General features: G+C 39.0%; 1 protein-coding gene across 1 annotated transcript in view; it reads left to right on the top strand.

Moving 5' to 3' along the window:
• The first annotated feature begins 2,595 nt into the window (after window positions 1–2,595).
• The window catches only part of CLCA1 (chloride channel accessory 1), a 34,335-nt gene continuing 21,879 nt past the window's right edge, over window positions 2,596–15,051 (top strand). The window contains exons 1-4 of the mRNA XM_005888432.3: window positions 2,596–2,791; window positions 8,510–8,650; window positions 8,819–8,966; window positions 11,340–11,445. Of these exons, the coding sequence (XP_005888494.2) occupies window positions 2,630–2,791; window positions 8,510–8,650; window positions 8,819–8,966; window positions 11,340–11,445 (557 nt within the window). The 5' untranslated portion in view covers window positions 2,596–2,629. The remainder of the gene's footprint in view (window positions 2,792–8,509; window positions 8,651–8,818; window positions 8,967–11,339; window positions 11,446–15,051) is intronic.

The raw sequence follows: 15,051 nt of genomic DNA, 5'->3' as shown, positions 1-15,051 counted from the left end.
TCGATCAGATCAGCTCAGTCTTTCAGTCATGTCCGACTCTTTGCGACCCCATGAATCGCAGCACGCCAGGCCTCCCTGTCCATCACCAACTCCCGGAGTTCACTCAGACTCACGTCCATCGAGTCAGTGATGCCATCCAGCCATCTCATCCTCTGTCGTCCCCTTCTCCTCTTGCCCTCAATCCCTCCCAGCATCAGAGTCTTTTCCAATGAGTCAACTCTTCTCATGAGGTGGCCAAAGTACTGGAGTTTCAGCTTTAGCATCATTCCTTCCAAAGAAATCCCAGGGCTGATCTCCTTCAGACTGGTTGCATCTCCTTGCAGTCCAAGGGACTCTCAAGAGTCTTCTCCAACACCACAGTTTAAAAGCATCAATTCTTCAGTGCTCAGCCTTCTTCACAGTCCAACTCTCACATCCATACATGACCACAGGAAAAACCATAGCCTTGACTAGACAAACCTTTGTTGGCAAAGTAATGTCTCTGCTTTTGAATATGCTATCTAGGTTGGTCATAACTTTCCTTCCAAGGAGTAAGAGTCTTTTCATTTCATGGCTGCAGTCACCATCTGCAGTGATTTTGGAGCCCAGAAAAATAAAGTCTGACACTGTTTCCACTGTTTCCCCATCTATTTCCCATGAAGTCATGGGACCAGATGCCATGATCTTCGTTTTCTGAATGTTGAGCTTTAAGCCAACTTTTTCACTCTCCACTTTCACTTTCATCAAGAGGCTTTTTAGTTCCTCTTCACTTTCTGCCATAAGGATGGTGTCATCTGCATATCTGAGGTTATTGATATTTCTCCCGGCAATCTTGATTCTAGCTTGTGTTTCTTCCAGCCCAGCGTTTCTCATGATGTACTCTGCATAGAAGTTAAATAAACAGGGTGACAATATACAGCCTTGACGTCCTCCTTTTCCTATTTGGAACCAGTCTGTTGTTCCATGTCCAGTTCTAACTGTTGCTTCCTGACCTGCATACAAATTTCTCAAGAGGCAGATCAGGTGGTCTGGTATTCCCATCTCTTTCAGAATTTTCCACAGTTTATTGTGATCCACACAATCAAAGGCTTTGGCATAGTCAAGAAAGCAGAAATAGATGCTTTTCTGGAATTCTCTTGCTTTTTCCATGATCCAGCGGATGTTGGCAACTTGATCTCTGGTTCCTCTGCCTTTTCTAAAACCAGCTTGAACATCAGGAAGTTCACGATTCACATATTGCTGAAGCCTGGCTTGGAGAATTTTGAGCATTACTTTACTAGCGTGTGAGATGAGTGCAATTGTGCGGTAGTTTGAGCATTCTTTGGCATTGCCTTTCTTTGGGCAGTAGGCACTGAATTTTTATGTAAAAGCATACTTAGATTATCTGGACAACTACTTTATAATTGGATACTTCCACTCTATTCCAATGCCTCACTTTTGATTAATTACAGATTATACACTTAAGCAATAAGTACTAATTATTGGGGCTTCTTTTGTGGCTCAGCTGGTAAAGAATCTGACTACAACACGGGAGACCTGGGTTCAATCCCTGGGTTGGGAAGATCCCCTGAAGAAGGGAAAGGCTTTAGTGTTCTGGCCTGGAGAATTCCATGGACAGTCCATGGGGTCGCAAAGTGTCGGACATGACTGAGCGACTTTCACACACTAATTATTAGCAACAAGTACTAATTTAATTTTTATGAGTGAATGTCAAAGAAAAAGACAGACAAGATGAAACTGATGCTTACCACTATGCAAAGATCAAATGATATTATAGGAAGGGATATTTCAAGTAATTTGAATACAGGAAAGTGGTGGACCAATATGAGTTTCCATCTGAGACTTGGCAAATTTAAAAGAATCTATACGGTAGCTGGCAATAATCTAAATGCCTCTCACCTAAGAGACATTTAATTTCAGTAAAATAATTTAATGCTAATTTGAATTTTATTGGACAATAGAAGCTATGGAATAATGAAATAGAGGTCTGATAAGGAAATTAGGGAGTTTGCCTTGCACAGTCAGATATAAATTTCATCTTTTCTAATGTTGCTTGCTAATGCTTTTGGTACAAGTAGATTGTCTAAGAGAGTAATAAAAGGTGCTGAGGTTGTGTAAAGATCAAAGAGGATAAAAATAAAGACCATTATGAGGGATAACTGGAAATATGGTTTACACTTAATGAATGCTTATCAAATATGCAGAACAATCAGGCTTCCACTGGGCAGGCAGGGGTTAGAGGGTGGTGTTGGGTGGGTCGGTGTCCCTGACTGGGCAAACATTTGTAAGAAGTAAACATCTTTCAATGGTAAAGCTGCTTGTCAGCTGTGAGTCCTTCCAGGGAACCGGATGTGGCTCCCCACCCTCTGTGCCAGCAACTGGCAAAGGTGAAGGCAAGGCTAACGTTTCTCTCAAAATAAAATATTAAAAAGTACACAGAATTTAGACCAAGATATAGTTATCATTCATCATAGTGAAGACAGATCCAATAGTGAAACAATTTGGGGTCAAGAGGTTAAAGTCCTACAATAAACCACTGCTGATAAATTGGAAAAATGTGTGTCTATATATTCATATATATAGGGGTAAGGAAAGATGCTTCCATAACCAGCATTTTCCAAAGAGAGAACTCAAAGGGAGATGTACAGCAATGGGGTCATTTAAGAATTCTGTTTTCATCTTGGTCCTTCACCTTCTGGAAGGGGCCCTGAGTGATTCACTCATTCAGCTGAATAATAATGGCTATGAAGGCATTGTCATTGCAATTGACCCTAATGTACCAGAAGATGAAACACTCATCCAACATATAAAGGTAAGTCTGAAATGGTAACTATTCATGCTGTTTTGAAAAATTAAGCATAATATGTTGATAGAGCAAACATGAGTTCTCTAATTCCAGCTGCGTGACACTGGAAAGTTTTTTTTTAATATCTGTGCTTGCATTTCTTCAGCTATAAAATGGAAATAATAACACAGCAATTATGATTCTTCCGAGGGATGAGATAATACATGCAATGCATATAATTCAGAGCTTGATATACTGTTGGCACTTACTAAATGATATCTCTACTTCTCGGTTGTAGATGACTTCATTGAAAATTATTTAGTTCTACACCAAGGCAGAGCCAACTATATTTGGCAGATATTATGAAATGTGCAGAGGGTAATTCTTTTGTCTGATTTTACCATTTGCACCTATCAGAGTCTCCTTTTATTCTCCTGATTAAACCCTCCCTTCCCTGTGATTCTAATATAGGAGTCCAAGATGCAAAGCTTAATCTCTGATTTAAGAACAAACCTTAACCTTCCAATGGGAGGAAACCCTGCATTTTACCAGGCCCAACGCAAAGCGTCTTCTCAGGGCTGCTGAGCAGTCTTATTTCACTTGTTACTTCTTCTGTAGGGGAAGCAAAAATTAGGGAAGAGGATTCTTCCTGTCCACATAGAGGCATCTAACTGCTGTAAAATGGAGAGATTAGAGAGGTTTTGTATAACAGCAAACAGGAAAGAATAAGAAGGAAATGCCTTATAAAAGCCAATCCTGGAAAGTGACTGTAGCTCACCCAGAGTTGGTACTGTATAATGGGCAAAAGTACTGGTCTACAAAATGGGGAAAATAATAAATATCTTCCTCACAGGACTTTGTGAGGATTATCAGTGCACGCATATAAGGGAAGTTGGATGAGGGTATATGGGAACTGTATACATTTTTTGCATGTCTCATCTGTAAGTCTAAAATTTTCTCAAAAACTTGAAAGACCTTTAAAAATGTATGCAGAATGCCTGGTACATATTAAGAGCTCAACAAATGGTAGGCAATTCATCAGTCCCCAGGCCTCCTTTTAATCTTAGATGGAAAGGGCTCATCATTTCTCACCAAGCCAAAAGCACTGAGACTTGTTTCTGGGAAAAGTTCCTCTGTGTAAACTCAGAAGTTAATAGTACAAGGGCCCCAAGGGTTGCCTCAAAAGGTTCCTTGCTCTAAACAGGTGCAAACCCAGAAAGAGGAGTTAGGGGAGAGAACCATCTCAACCACCAGAGGAGTTTGGGGCTAGAGAAGTGCAATGGTTGAAGAGGAGGGGAAGTTCACACTTTCAAACCAGAAGACCATCAGGTATTATTGCTATCAGTGAAAGGGAAATTCATGTCTTTTGAAATCTCTAAACAATCAGAAACATTAGGTGAGTCTTTGATTACCTCTAGTAAGAAGATCAAACCAGTCAATCTTAAGGGAAATCAACCCTGAATACTCGCTGGAAGAACTGATGCTAAAGCTGAAGCTCCAGGGTTTTGTTCATCTGATGTGAATTGCCAGCTCATTGGAAAAGCCCCTGATGGTGGGAAAGATTCAGGGCAGAAGGAGAAGAGGGTGTCAGAGGAGGAGATGGCTGGATGCCATCATGTCCGATGTGATGGACATGAACTTGGGCAAACTTTGGGAGATGGCGAGGGACAGGGAGGCATGGCGTGCTGCAGTCCATGGGGTCGCAAAGAGTCAGATACGACTGGTCGACTGAACAACAAACTTAGAAATAACATTAGCAAAAATGAAACAGCCAGCCACTGGAGCAACAGACAAGGAAGTTGGGAGGAAAAATGTGACCAGCATGTTTCTGCCTCTGGCTGGACAGTGAGCAGGCCTCAGGAACTAGTGAAAAGGAGCCACAAATGCCTTTCTAATGACAATGGTAATTTGTATTTATATGGTGCTTTGGCCACCTGATGAGAACTGACTCATTCGAAAACACCCTGATGCTGGGAAAGATTGAAGGCGAGAGGAGAAGGGGATGACAGAGGATGAGATGGTTGGATGGCATCACCGACTCAATGGGCATGAGTTTGAGTAAACTCTGGGAGTTGGCGATGGACAGGGAAGCCTGGTGTGTTGCAGTCCATGGGGTTGCAAAGAGTCAGACAAGACTGAGCAACTGAACTGAACTGAGAGAAAAAGCAAAAGGACATTCACCTCACTCTCTTTGGGGCTTCCTCCTGAGAAATATACTCCTCACTACTATTATTCCATTGGTTTTCTGGTATGAGTCCTAAAGGAGTTGGGTATGAGAGAAGTTGGTTTCCACAGTTACCTTGTCACAGGAACACTTTTAAGGACAATAGTGTGCTCAAGAGTCCCTGAGCAGTTAATAAAAATGAGCCCCTGTTTGATGTTTCAGATCTGCGGTCAAGGGACCTCACTGTGGGCTTTGCCACCTTCCTGGTCATCCCTCAGTTCTCTGCTTTTTGGGGAGACTCTCCCCTTGGTGTCCTTGTGTGAGCAGAACCCTCTAAGTCAGTTCTTAAATACCTGCTTCAGCAGGGCCGTCCGAAAGGTACTGCACTCACAATACCAGCAGGTGGCGCTGCAGCAGTTTCCCCCCACTCTGTGCTGCGGAAGCCGTGCGAGCACACTTCATAAGATGAAGGGGTGAGAGTCAAGAAGCTCTCTACCCCTCGCGCCCCCTTAACACACGCACAGTGGGAGTAGTTGGGGGTCTCCTCAACGCATGGAAGCCCAAGCACCTCCTGTCTTGGCATTCCTGGACAGTTTGCCCCTCATCGTAACCTCTTCATTCACGCATTTGTTCGTTAATCCAATGAACATTTACAGAGCATTCACATTGTCAGGTACCAGGAATTCAGTTGTCAACAGGAGATCATCCCTGTTCTTAAGGAATTACCAGTGCATCATATAAATTTCCGGAGAAGGCAATGGCAACCCACTCCAGTACTCTTGCCTGGAAAATCCCATGGATGGAGGAGCCTGGAAGGCTGCAGTCCATCGGGTCGCTAAGAGTCAGACAAGACTGAGCGACTTCACTTTCGCTTTTCCTTTCATGCATTGGAGAAAGAAATGGCAACCCACTCCAGTGTTCTTGCCTGGAGAATCCCAGGGACGGGGAAGCCTGGTGGGCTGCTGTCAATGGGGTCACACAGAGTCGGACACGACTGAAACGACTTAGCAAGCAGCAGCAGCATATGAATTTCATCCTCAACGTTCTTCAAACCTCAAAAGCTCAACTGTCTATTTGGATATGAGGTCACTTTCTCAAAATATGAAACAGATGTCAAAGATTCCTTATTAATGTTTCTGATAAAACACGGAAGACAAGAAATTTCATGCTGCTTAGTTGTCTTCCTAGGAGACACTGAAAATTTACATTTTACAAGTTAAATTGTAATATAATATTCCAACATAGGAAGTTTTATACCTATTTTTCAACTTTTTAGTGATACTGACTCAATATTTTTAAAAAGTGATACGATATTAAATTTACCTAGTAGTTGTTCAAAATCTGGCTTTTTTGAGAGCTTTTTTTAAAACTAGCAAGGCAACTATTATAATTACCATTTGAAAAGACAGAAACTGAGGCTCAGAGAGATAAATTCCCAAGTTTATCCCCAAGAAGTAGCAGAACAGTATTTACTCCTGCATCAATACACAAGTACTATTTTCCCATATAGTGATGAACTGTCTCTGCTTCTAAGGCCACCCCGTAGGATTAGATGTCTAGGCATCAATGTCTCATCTCTCTGGTCTGTTCCAGTAAGGACTTTCCTCCAGCAATGATCCCTTTTTTTTTCCCTCTTGCATTGTAAGCTTTGTTTTTTTTTCCCCCAGTAGCAATACATATGTTATAATAGTTCCCATTCAAAACAAAACAAACCTCCCTTGCCCAAAATCTTCCTTCAACTACTGCTTCATTTCTTGATTTCCTTTTAATTTGTAGAAACATTTCTTGACCTGCTGTTTTCATTGCCTCTGCTTCATCACCTCCCACCCTGTTGAATTCACTCATATAGAGCTGTCATCTCAGGTTGCCAAATTCGTTGCTCAGTTCTTAGTCCTCATCTTCCTTGATTGCTCAGCAGCGTTTAACTCTGATGGCCAATCTCTCCTTCTTGAAGTGCTCTCCCATGCCTTCCGATCTCCTTCCCCTGCACCGGCTGCTCCTTCTGAGTCTGCTTTGCTGGCTCTTCCTCTTCCCACTTCTGAATGCTGGGCCCCTGGAGCTCAGTCTTCTATCTTCTTCCCTCTGTCTACACTCATATTTGCATTTTTCAGTGATTTTCAGCTCTAATAGTCCCAATTTCCCTTTCTATTATAAACATCTTGTAGTATCCCTTCTACTGTCTTGTCATGATGCATTTCAGGGAAACTTTCAGAGAAACAGGCATTTATAATTGAACACTACAGCTCTTTTGCTTTAGAGAAATAAAGTTAGGCATAATTTGAAAAGAAATTATATACTTATGCCACTTCGTTGTATCTAATACTTAGTTTTATACTAAAAACAAACACTATCATAACATTTGGGCTCCCCTGGTAGCTCAGTGGTAAAGAATCCGCCTATTAATGTAGGAGACTAGGATTCAATCCCCGGGTCGGGAAGATCCCCTGGAGAAGAAAATAGCAAGCCACTCCAGTATTCTTGCCTGGAGAATAACATGGACAGAGAAGCCTGACCTTGCTTAAGTCCATAGGGTCACAAAGAGTCAGATACGACTTAGCAACTCAACAACAACAACAAAATTATTACAGGAGGTGTTGAGGTTGTATTTATTTTAATTTGAGTTTCTTTTCACTACTATTTGGTGTGAGATGTTGAGACTAATACTAATTCTCAGTTTTTCCTTTAAAGTTTCATTGATCTTTAAAGGATCAATGAAATGAAACTAAGAGCTAATATTTGATAAGCATTTGTGCTAAGTAAACATGGCTCCAAATGCTTTCTTGACTTCATTTGATCCTCACAACAACCTTATGGGCTGCTCTCTGTAATATTTTCCATCTTATAAATGGGGAAACTGAGGCTCAGGAGCAGTTAAGGACATTTTTTTTTTTTTTTTGGCCATACCACGTGGCTTGTGGGATCCTAGTTCCCCAACCAGGGATGGAACCCAGTCCCCAGCAGTGAAAGTGCCGACTCCTAACCTTTGGATCGATCACCAGGGAATTCTCTCAAGGAAATTTCTGATGTCCCACCATAAGTGGTGAGCCAGGATTAGTGCCTGCTTTTGAAGTCTTCAGTGTCAACCATTACACTGTGACACAGAGCATGCAATAAAAATCTCAAAAAAGGCTGCTGCTGCTGCTGCTAAGTCACTTCAGTCGTGTCTGACTCTGTGCAACCCCATAGGCGGCACCCACCAGGCTCCCCCGTCCCTGGGATTCTCCAGGCAAGAACACTGGAGTGGGTTGCCATTTCCTTCTCCAGTGCATGAAAGTGAAAAGTGAAAGTGAAGTCGCTTAGTCGTGTCCAACCCTCAGTGACCCCATGGACTGCAGCCTTCTAGGCTCCTCCATCCATGGGATTTTCCAGGCAAGAGTACTAGAATGGGGTGCCATTGCCTTCTCTGTCAAAAAAAGCTAGCTACTATTATTAACAAGATAATCTCCTTTTCTTAGCTTGATAAGTAGCCATTTTCTGGAAATGTGAAATACAAATATAAATTGGAATAATTGGTAATTTCATCTTTTTTTCTGTCATTAAGCATGCTTCTTTATATTTATTCCCCACCCCCCTGCCCCCAGGATATGGTGACCGATGCATCTCCATATTTGTTTGAGGCTACAGAAAAAAGATTCTATTTCAAAAATGTTGCCATTTTGATTCCTGAAAATTGGAAAACAAAACCTGAATATGTGAAACCCAAACTTGAGACCTACAAAAATGTAAGAACATTAATTTCTTTTTTCAAATTTAATTTTATTTTGTGACTTAGATTCTTTTATCAAAATATTCTAGAATCAAATAAAATTGTTTCAGTATAGTCTGCTGTGAATAAGGTCAATTCATTTGCTGAAATTTTGTAATGATGAAAAATTTTTCTTAAATTTCAGGCTGATGTTCTGGTTGCTGAACCTAATCCAACAGGTAATGATGGACCTTATACTGAGCAGATGGGAGGCTGTGGAGAAAAGGGTGATAGAATTTATCTCACTCCTGACTTCCTAGCTGGAAAAAAATCACGTCAATATGGACCACAAGGTATGGGTAGAGATGAAATATTCTGCTATGTAATAATTCAATAATTTTATGTTGCAAATAGATCAACACTAGCATTATCTTTCTGAATGAGAACATAAAAGCCAAATAGACTATTATAGCCTGTTTTTCTCACATAAAACAGATTCAGAATAGTGCATTTTTCAGTTAGAATTATTTCCTTCAGATCCTGCAAATATGTGTGTATAACTATAATATTTTTAATTTTCAGATACTCAGTTATTATCAGATAATAACTCTGATTAAATAGTTTAATTAATGTGACGTTAGGTTCCTATGGTTCTGTGGGAAGACACCTGAACAAACTAAATCTCTTGTCTGCAATTCAGTTATGGCCAAAACATATGGCAGACACATAATGTTTTCAGACTTTAATGTGCGTTCAGATTGTAAATGGATTGTTAAAATAGTTCTGATTCAGTAGGTGTGGGGTAGGACTCGAGAATCTGCATTTTAACAAGCTCCTAGGTGATGCTGATACTGCCTGACTTTGGACCACACTTTGAGTATCAGATAGAATAGCCTTAATGTTCAGCTCTGACAAATACTAACTAAAGAAAAAGTCAACATTTCCTTCACAAAATATCATTTACCATTTTCATATGAACCAAACAGAGCAATCTTTGGATAAAACATTAAAAGAAATCAGCAATGGCTTATATACAATATGTAGTTTTCAAGGATAATCAAGTGTGATTAGTATTAACTAATTAGGTTAACTAACGACTAGGTTTCTTTATTATCTTAAAAATATTAGAACCATTTTAATTTTTTTCATTTAAATAGGCAAGGCAGAGAAAACAAGCAAACAAAAGAGCATTGGTGCCTGCATGTCCCACCCCCAAATACACTAGAGCACTTTTACAGACCTTAACAGAGAGGAGTGTCTAACAAACATACTTCTTTGCTCTTCTTTTACAACATCTCCGTAACAGGAACAGAAAATCCCCAGTGTATGGCTCAATAAATATGTATTGAATTGATTTACTTACCAAATGATTGATTTACTTATCAACCTAAGCTGTTCTTTCCCACTCTGGAGCCCACTCCAGTCATCAAGATCACCATATACAATGCCATTCCTTTATACTCTCTCCTTTTTGTATTCTGACTCCATGACTACTCCCTCACAATCTCCCCCATCTTTAAGAGGCCATCAGTTATTCCCCAGCACCTAGAGCAATCTAAAATCCTTAATGTGAGATATTAGGGTTTTCTTAACCTGCACCTCCTCACTTAATCCTCCAAATTCAGCCTACCTTGGAATTTACATTTCAGAAAAACTGACCGGTACACAAGTCACTAATATTCATCCAAATATAACAAATTTATTAGGACCTTTTAAGTTCTAGACAATATGGGCCAAGACATGACAATGAAGAAGTCATGGTACCTGTTTTCATGGAGACAAGAGTCTATAGTGAGAGACTGGAAAATAAGCAATGGCAATAAAGCATGACAAATTCCATAATGGAATATAATGAAAGTGAAAAAGGAGGGGTACCTGAACTAGTTTGAAGATGTCAGAGAAGGCTTCTATCTGGATATAAGCTTAATTTTGAAAGAAGAGTAGGAGTTATCTCCCAGTCAGAGATAGGGAGATGGTATTCCAAGCAGAGGAAAAATACGTAAAAAAGATCAGAGATGAGCAAGTCATACTGTGTGACTCTAGAAACTAAAAGGGGTTCAGGAATCCATTGTCAATACGGAGTTTTCAAAGTGGGTGGAGAACAGCAAGAAATATGGCTGCAGAGAGGAACAGGGCCTGAATCATCAGGGACCTTGTACGCATGTTGAGAAGTTGGACTTAACCCCAAGCACCGTGGGTAAGTCATTGAAGACTGGAGGCATGGAGCCAGCTGGGTGAGTGTCACAGTAGTTCAGGAGTAAGTGGCAATGAGACTGGAAGGGTGAGAATATGTCACAGCAAAAAGGCAGATGTGGAGTAGGCAGACCTTGAGATCTGTCCACATTTGGGTCATTGGGAAGAAGGACCTTCTTGGCTGCCCTACAGGTCAGCCTGTGCTGACCTCCATCATTACACTTGCAACCCTAAAGATTTTAGCTATCTAAAATGATGTGTGTCATCTGCTAGACCATGAGATGTGTGAGCACAGGGCACTAGTTCTACCTTTGAATAAACAGCTTCCTGGTACTTACTAAGTGCCTAATTAGCACTTGACAATCCAAAATAAGTAGTCATATTTATAGAAATGTACAACTGTCATATCAAATTAAATCTTTAACTTAAAAAAGCAAAGCATAATAATTTTCAGAAGAATTACTTGCTCTGAATTTAAGATGGTAATTGTGCCATTCTTATTGTAATTAGGTGTTTAAAACATTTTTCCACAGGAAGGGCATTTGTCCATGAATGGGCTCATCTACGATGGGGAGTATTTAATGAATATAATAATGACCAGAAATTCTACCTATCCAACAAAAGAAGAAAACCAGTAGTGTATGTATATTTTGATTAATTTTCCTAAACTGTTTTAAATTGTAACCAATTTTGTCTTGAATATTTTTAAAATGCCAGTCTTATCATCATATTTTCCTCTTTCATTCTTAGTGTCTTCTCTTTCAGCTTTTCCCATAAAACTACTACTTTTGTTCACTTTACAAGTGCCTTAGATGAATTCTCTACTCTGCAACTACAAACCATTAGCCTCTTTGTGTGTGTACAACTAGAAGAAACTCACAGGTTCTACATTCAGGATCTCCATCTTCCTGTCTCATAATCAGAGACATAAAGCTTCAGCTCCTTGCAGGTAGAATAGTTATCTGTGTGAACTATATCAGAATGAATGGACCTGAGAGACACTGGGGGAGCTTAGCTGAAAGACAGTCCAAACATCAAAACAAAACAAAATTTCTCCCAATTTGAACAAAACCCTGTATGGTGTCAGTAGAATGCAAACTGAATACTTAGAAAGTACCCTGGCTGCCGTAATTTTACAGGTAAGTTCTTGGACTCAACAGTTTCAGGGAATAAACTGCTTTTGTACAAATATAAAAGATAGGGAGCTTCCCAATTCATTTTAGAGAGTTGGCATAATTCAGATACTAAAACCTGACAGATGGCATGAAAAAGAATTGTGTAGATACAGCTTTCCAAAAAGATTACAAATAAAAGCATAGTAAATTACACCTGGACTAATATTATACAGATATAACAAACACACCAAGGCCAAGAAGGATATCTTCCAGGTATCAGAAAATGCTATGATAATAGGTAAGTAATTAATATAGTATATCGAGAAAAAAAGAAAATTATTCCAGCAGATTCGGAAGGAATTTGATAAGCTTGCACATTTATACCTCAGTTAAAAACAACAGCCTCTTTTAAAAGACTAGAGCTGGGGCAACACCCCTCTTCACTTTTGCTTCTAGTTCTACTCCCATGATGGCTCTTTAAGGAGATGCACTCAGCTTTGGTTTCTTTACTGTCTTTACTCAGCACAGTTTCCAAAGGAAGCTTCATGGAATTCAGAACTCTGCCTTGGCATTCCCTTTCTCCCATAGGAGCATCACTGCTTTCTGCTTTCCCTTTTCTTTATTACACTCAAATTCTGTCATTTGACATTTCTCTCCTCTTATGTCACTTTAGGTATAAAAAGACACTAAGTACCTCCCAGAGCTGTACACAGTCTACTGATTCCTTTGGCTTGTTCCCCGCCACACTATAGAGTCCATTCCCCAGTGTCACTCTGTTGATGCGATCATGTTAGGTGAACCTCTCAAATCTCAGCCCACAGATGACATTCATCCCATCTACCTTTCCCACTTCTTGCTATGCTTCCAGATGGAAACTGTATTCCCCTTGAGAAAAAAGCTGATTAGTATATATTCTTTCTAAGGGATATTCTAGAAATTATACATAATTTTCATCCTTCCACAGATAACATTTTGCAAAACTGACATAATTACCATGTCCTCTTAACAATAAATTTTGTTTTAAAATACAAATAGTATTTATTGTTTATCTACCAATTTTTTATTACTTATAAGGCTCAGAAACAACTACAAAGATGACAGTACTACCCATAATAGAAGGCTTCCTTAATATGAAGCAGAACATCAGTTGAAAGCCAACTGCCTACATAATATTTAGTAGGGAATCACTAAACATTCCCAGGAATATAATAAGAATGGGAACTACTAGAAATTATCATTTTTAGAAAGTTGTAGCCAATGCAATAATGTGTTGGGAAGGTTAAAATAACAGGGGCTCCTAGAAAGAGAGAGAGAAAATTGTTTCTAGGCAGATGATAATGTGATCCACTTTGAAACCCTGAAGGGAAAAAAAGAAATTAAAATTGACAAGGGAAGTCAATAAGGCAACCAGATATATTTGAAGAAAACTCTAAGAAATGTAAAAGTTACATCTGAAGAAAACCACAACACAAAATCCTTCTAAAGAATTTAAAAGAAAATTAAGATTAACAGATATTTTAAATTCATAGAATATGTAAATTCAACCCAAATTAATATATACGTCTTATGAAACTTTAGTCAAAACATTTCTATTTTTACCTCATTTTAAAGACCCTGAGCTTATCCAGTAGATAGCAGCTGCAAACATTTTTGAAAAAGTATAGTAATAAAGGAAAATTTTCTTGTTGAATTTTAAATATACAATAAAGCTACATTAATTAAAACAATGCAAATTAGTAGGCACGAAATAATTTACTATTTGATATAGCTAGAATTATAAATCCACAAGGAAAGACAAGATTTCTTTAGATGTCAGGACAATTTTTAACTATTAATAGACTCTCTTTCAACTGGATAGATTTATTCAATATAAAAAAATAAAACCATGATGAAAACAAGAAGTATATTAATAAATATCATATTCCTAAATGGTGAATGTCTTTCTATGCATTCAAGAGTTGGAAAAAGACATAACTAAAAGAATGATAAATTTGACTACATATAAATTTAAAACTTTTTGCATATAAATCAAACATAAACTAAATTAAAAATAAAAAACAGAAAAAAATGTTTGCAAATATTTAAAAAACAGGCCTTTAAAAGCTTAGCATTATAACAGATAAAAGAAAACAATATAACACCCTAATAGAAAAATAGACACGAGAAAATAATCTATATAAAAGAAGAAATAAAAATGGCCAGTAGAAATGTAAAAATGGTCAGACATTAGTAGTCAAAGAGGTGCAGATTTGACAAAGATGACAATCGTTTATTACCTAGTACTAGTGCCTGTCGGTGGGATTGTTGCAGGAAGGGGGACCCCTTCCAGGGCCCGAAACTGGGCTCTTGTCTACACTTGGAAATGAATTGTCTGAGGAGACACATGTGCTGACAAAGCAAGAGATTTTACTGGGAAAGGGCACCTGGGTGGAGAGCAGTAGGGTAAGGGAACCCAGGAAAACAGCTCTGCCACATGGCTTGGGTTTTATGGTGATGGGATTAGTTTCCGGGTTGTCTTTAGCCAATCATTCTGACTCAGAGTCCTTCCTGGTGGTGCATGCCTTGTTCAGCCAAGATGGATGCCAGAGAGAAGGATTCTGGGAGGTGGTCGGACCTGTGGTATCTCCTTTTGACCTTTCCTGAACTCTTCTGATTGGTGGTGGCTTATTAGTAGTGTTCCTTACCAGGACCTCCTGTCATAAAACAACTCATGCAAATGTTTACTATGGTGTCTGGCCAGGGTGGGCAGTTTCAGTCAGTGTGATTCTCCTAACAGGATGAGTGTTCTCATAGACGGTTATCAGAGAAATAAACTAGAATAACCTTCTTGGAAAGCAATTTGATGACACATATCAAATCTCTAGAATTCTTTCCTATTTCTTGATCTACTAATCTTACGTTTAACAATCCATTTTAAAGGAAATATTAGAATGAGCTCTATCAACAGGCTTTAAAATGTTCAAATTTCTGAATCTGACCATTTATTCTGGATGTCAGTCATAGCAAGCTTGGAAATAGATTCAAAATGTGATGCACCAATTTCATTTATTCACAGAAGTTTTATTTTTAGCACCGAAAAATTCATGGAGGAAAAAAATTAAGTAAATTAGGCTAAATTCACGTTGTAATT

The sequence above is a fragment of the Bos mutus genome, chromosome 3 (assembly GCF_027580195.1).
Source record: "Bos mutus isolate GX-2022 chromosome 3, NWIPB_WYAK_1.1, whole genome shotgun sequence".
Taxonomy (NCBI): Eukaryota; Metazoa; Chordata; class Mammalia; order Artiodactyla; family Bovidae; genus Bos; species Bos mutus.
The sequence above is the reverse complement of the archived record's forward strand: the minus strand, read 5'-3'. Positions and strand labels throughout refer to the sequence as shown.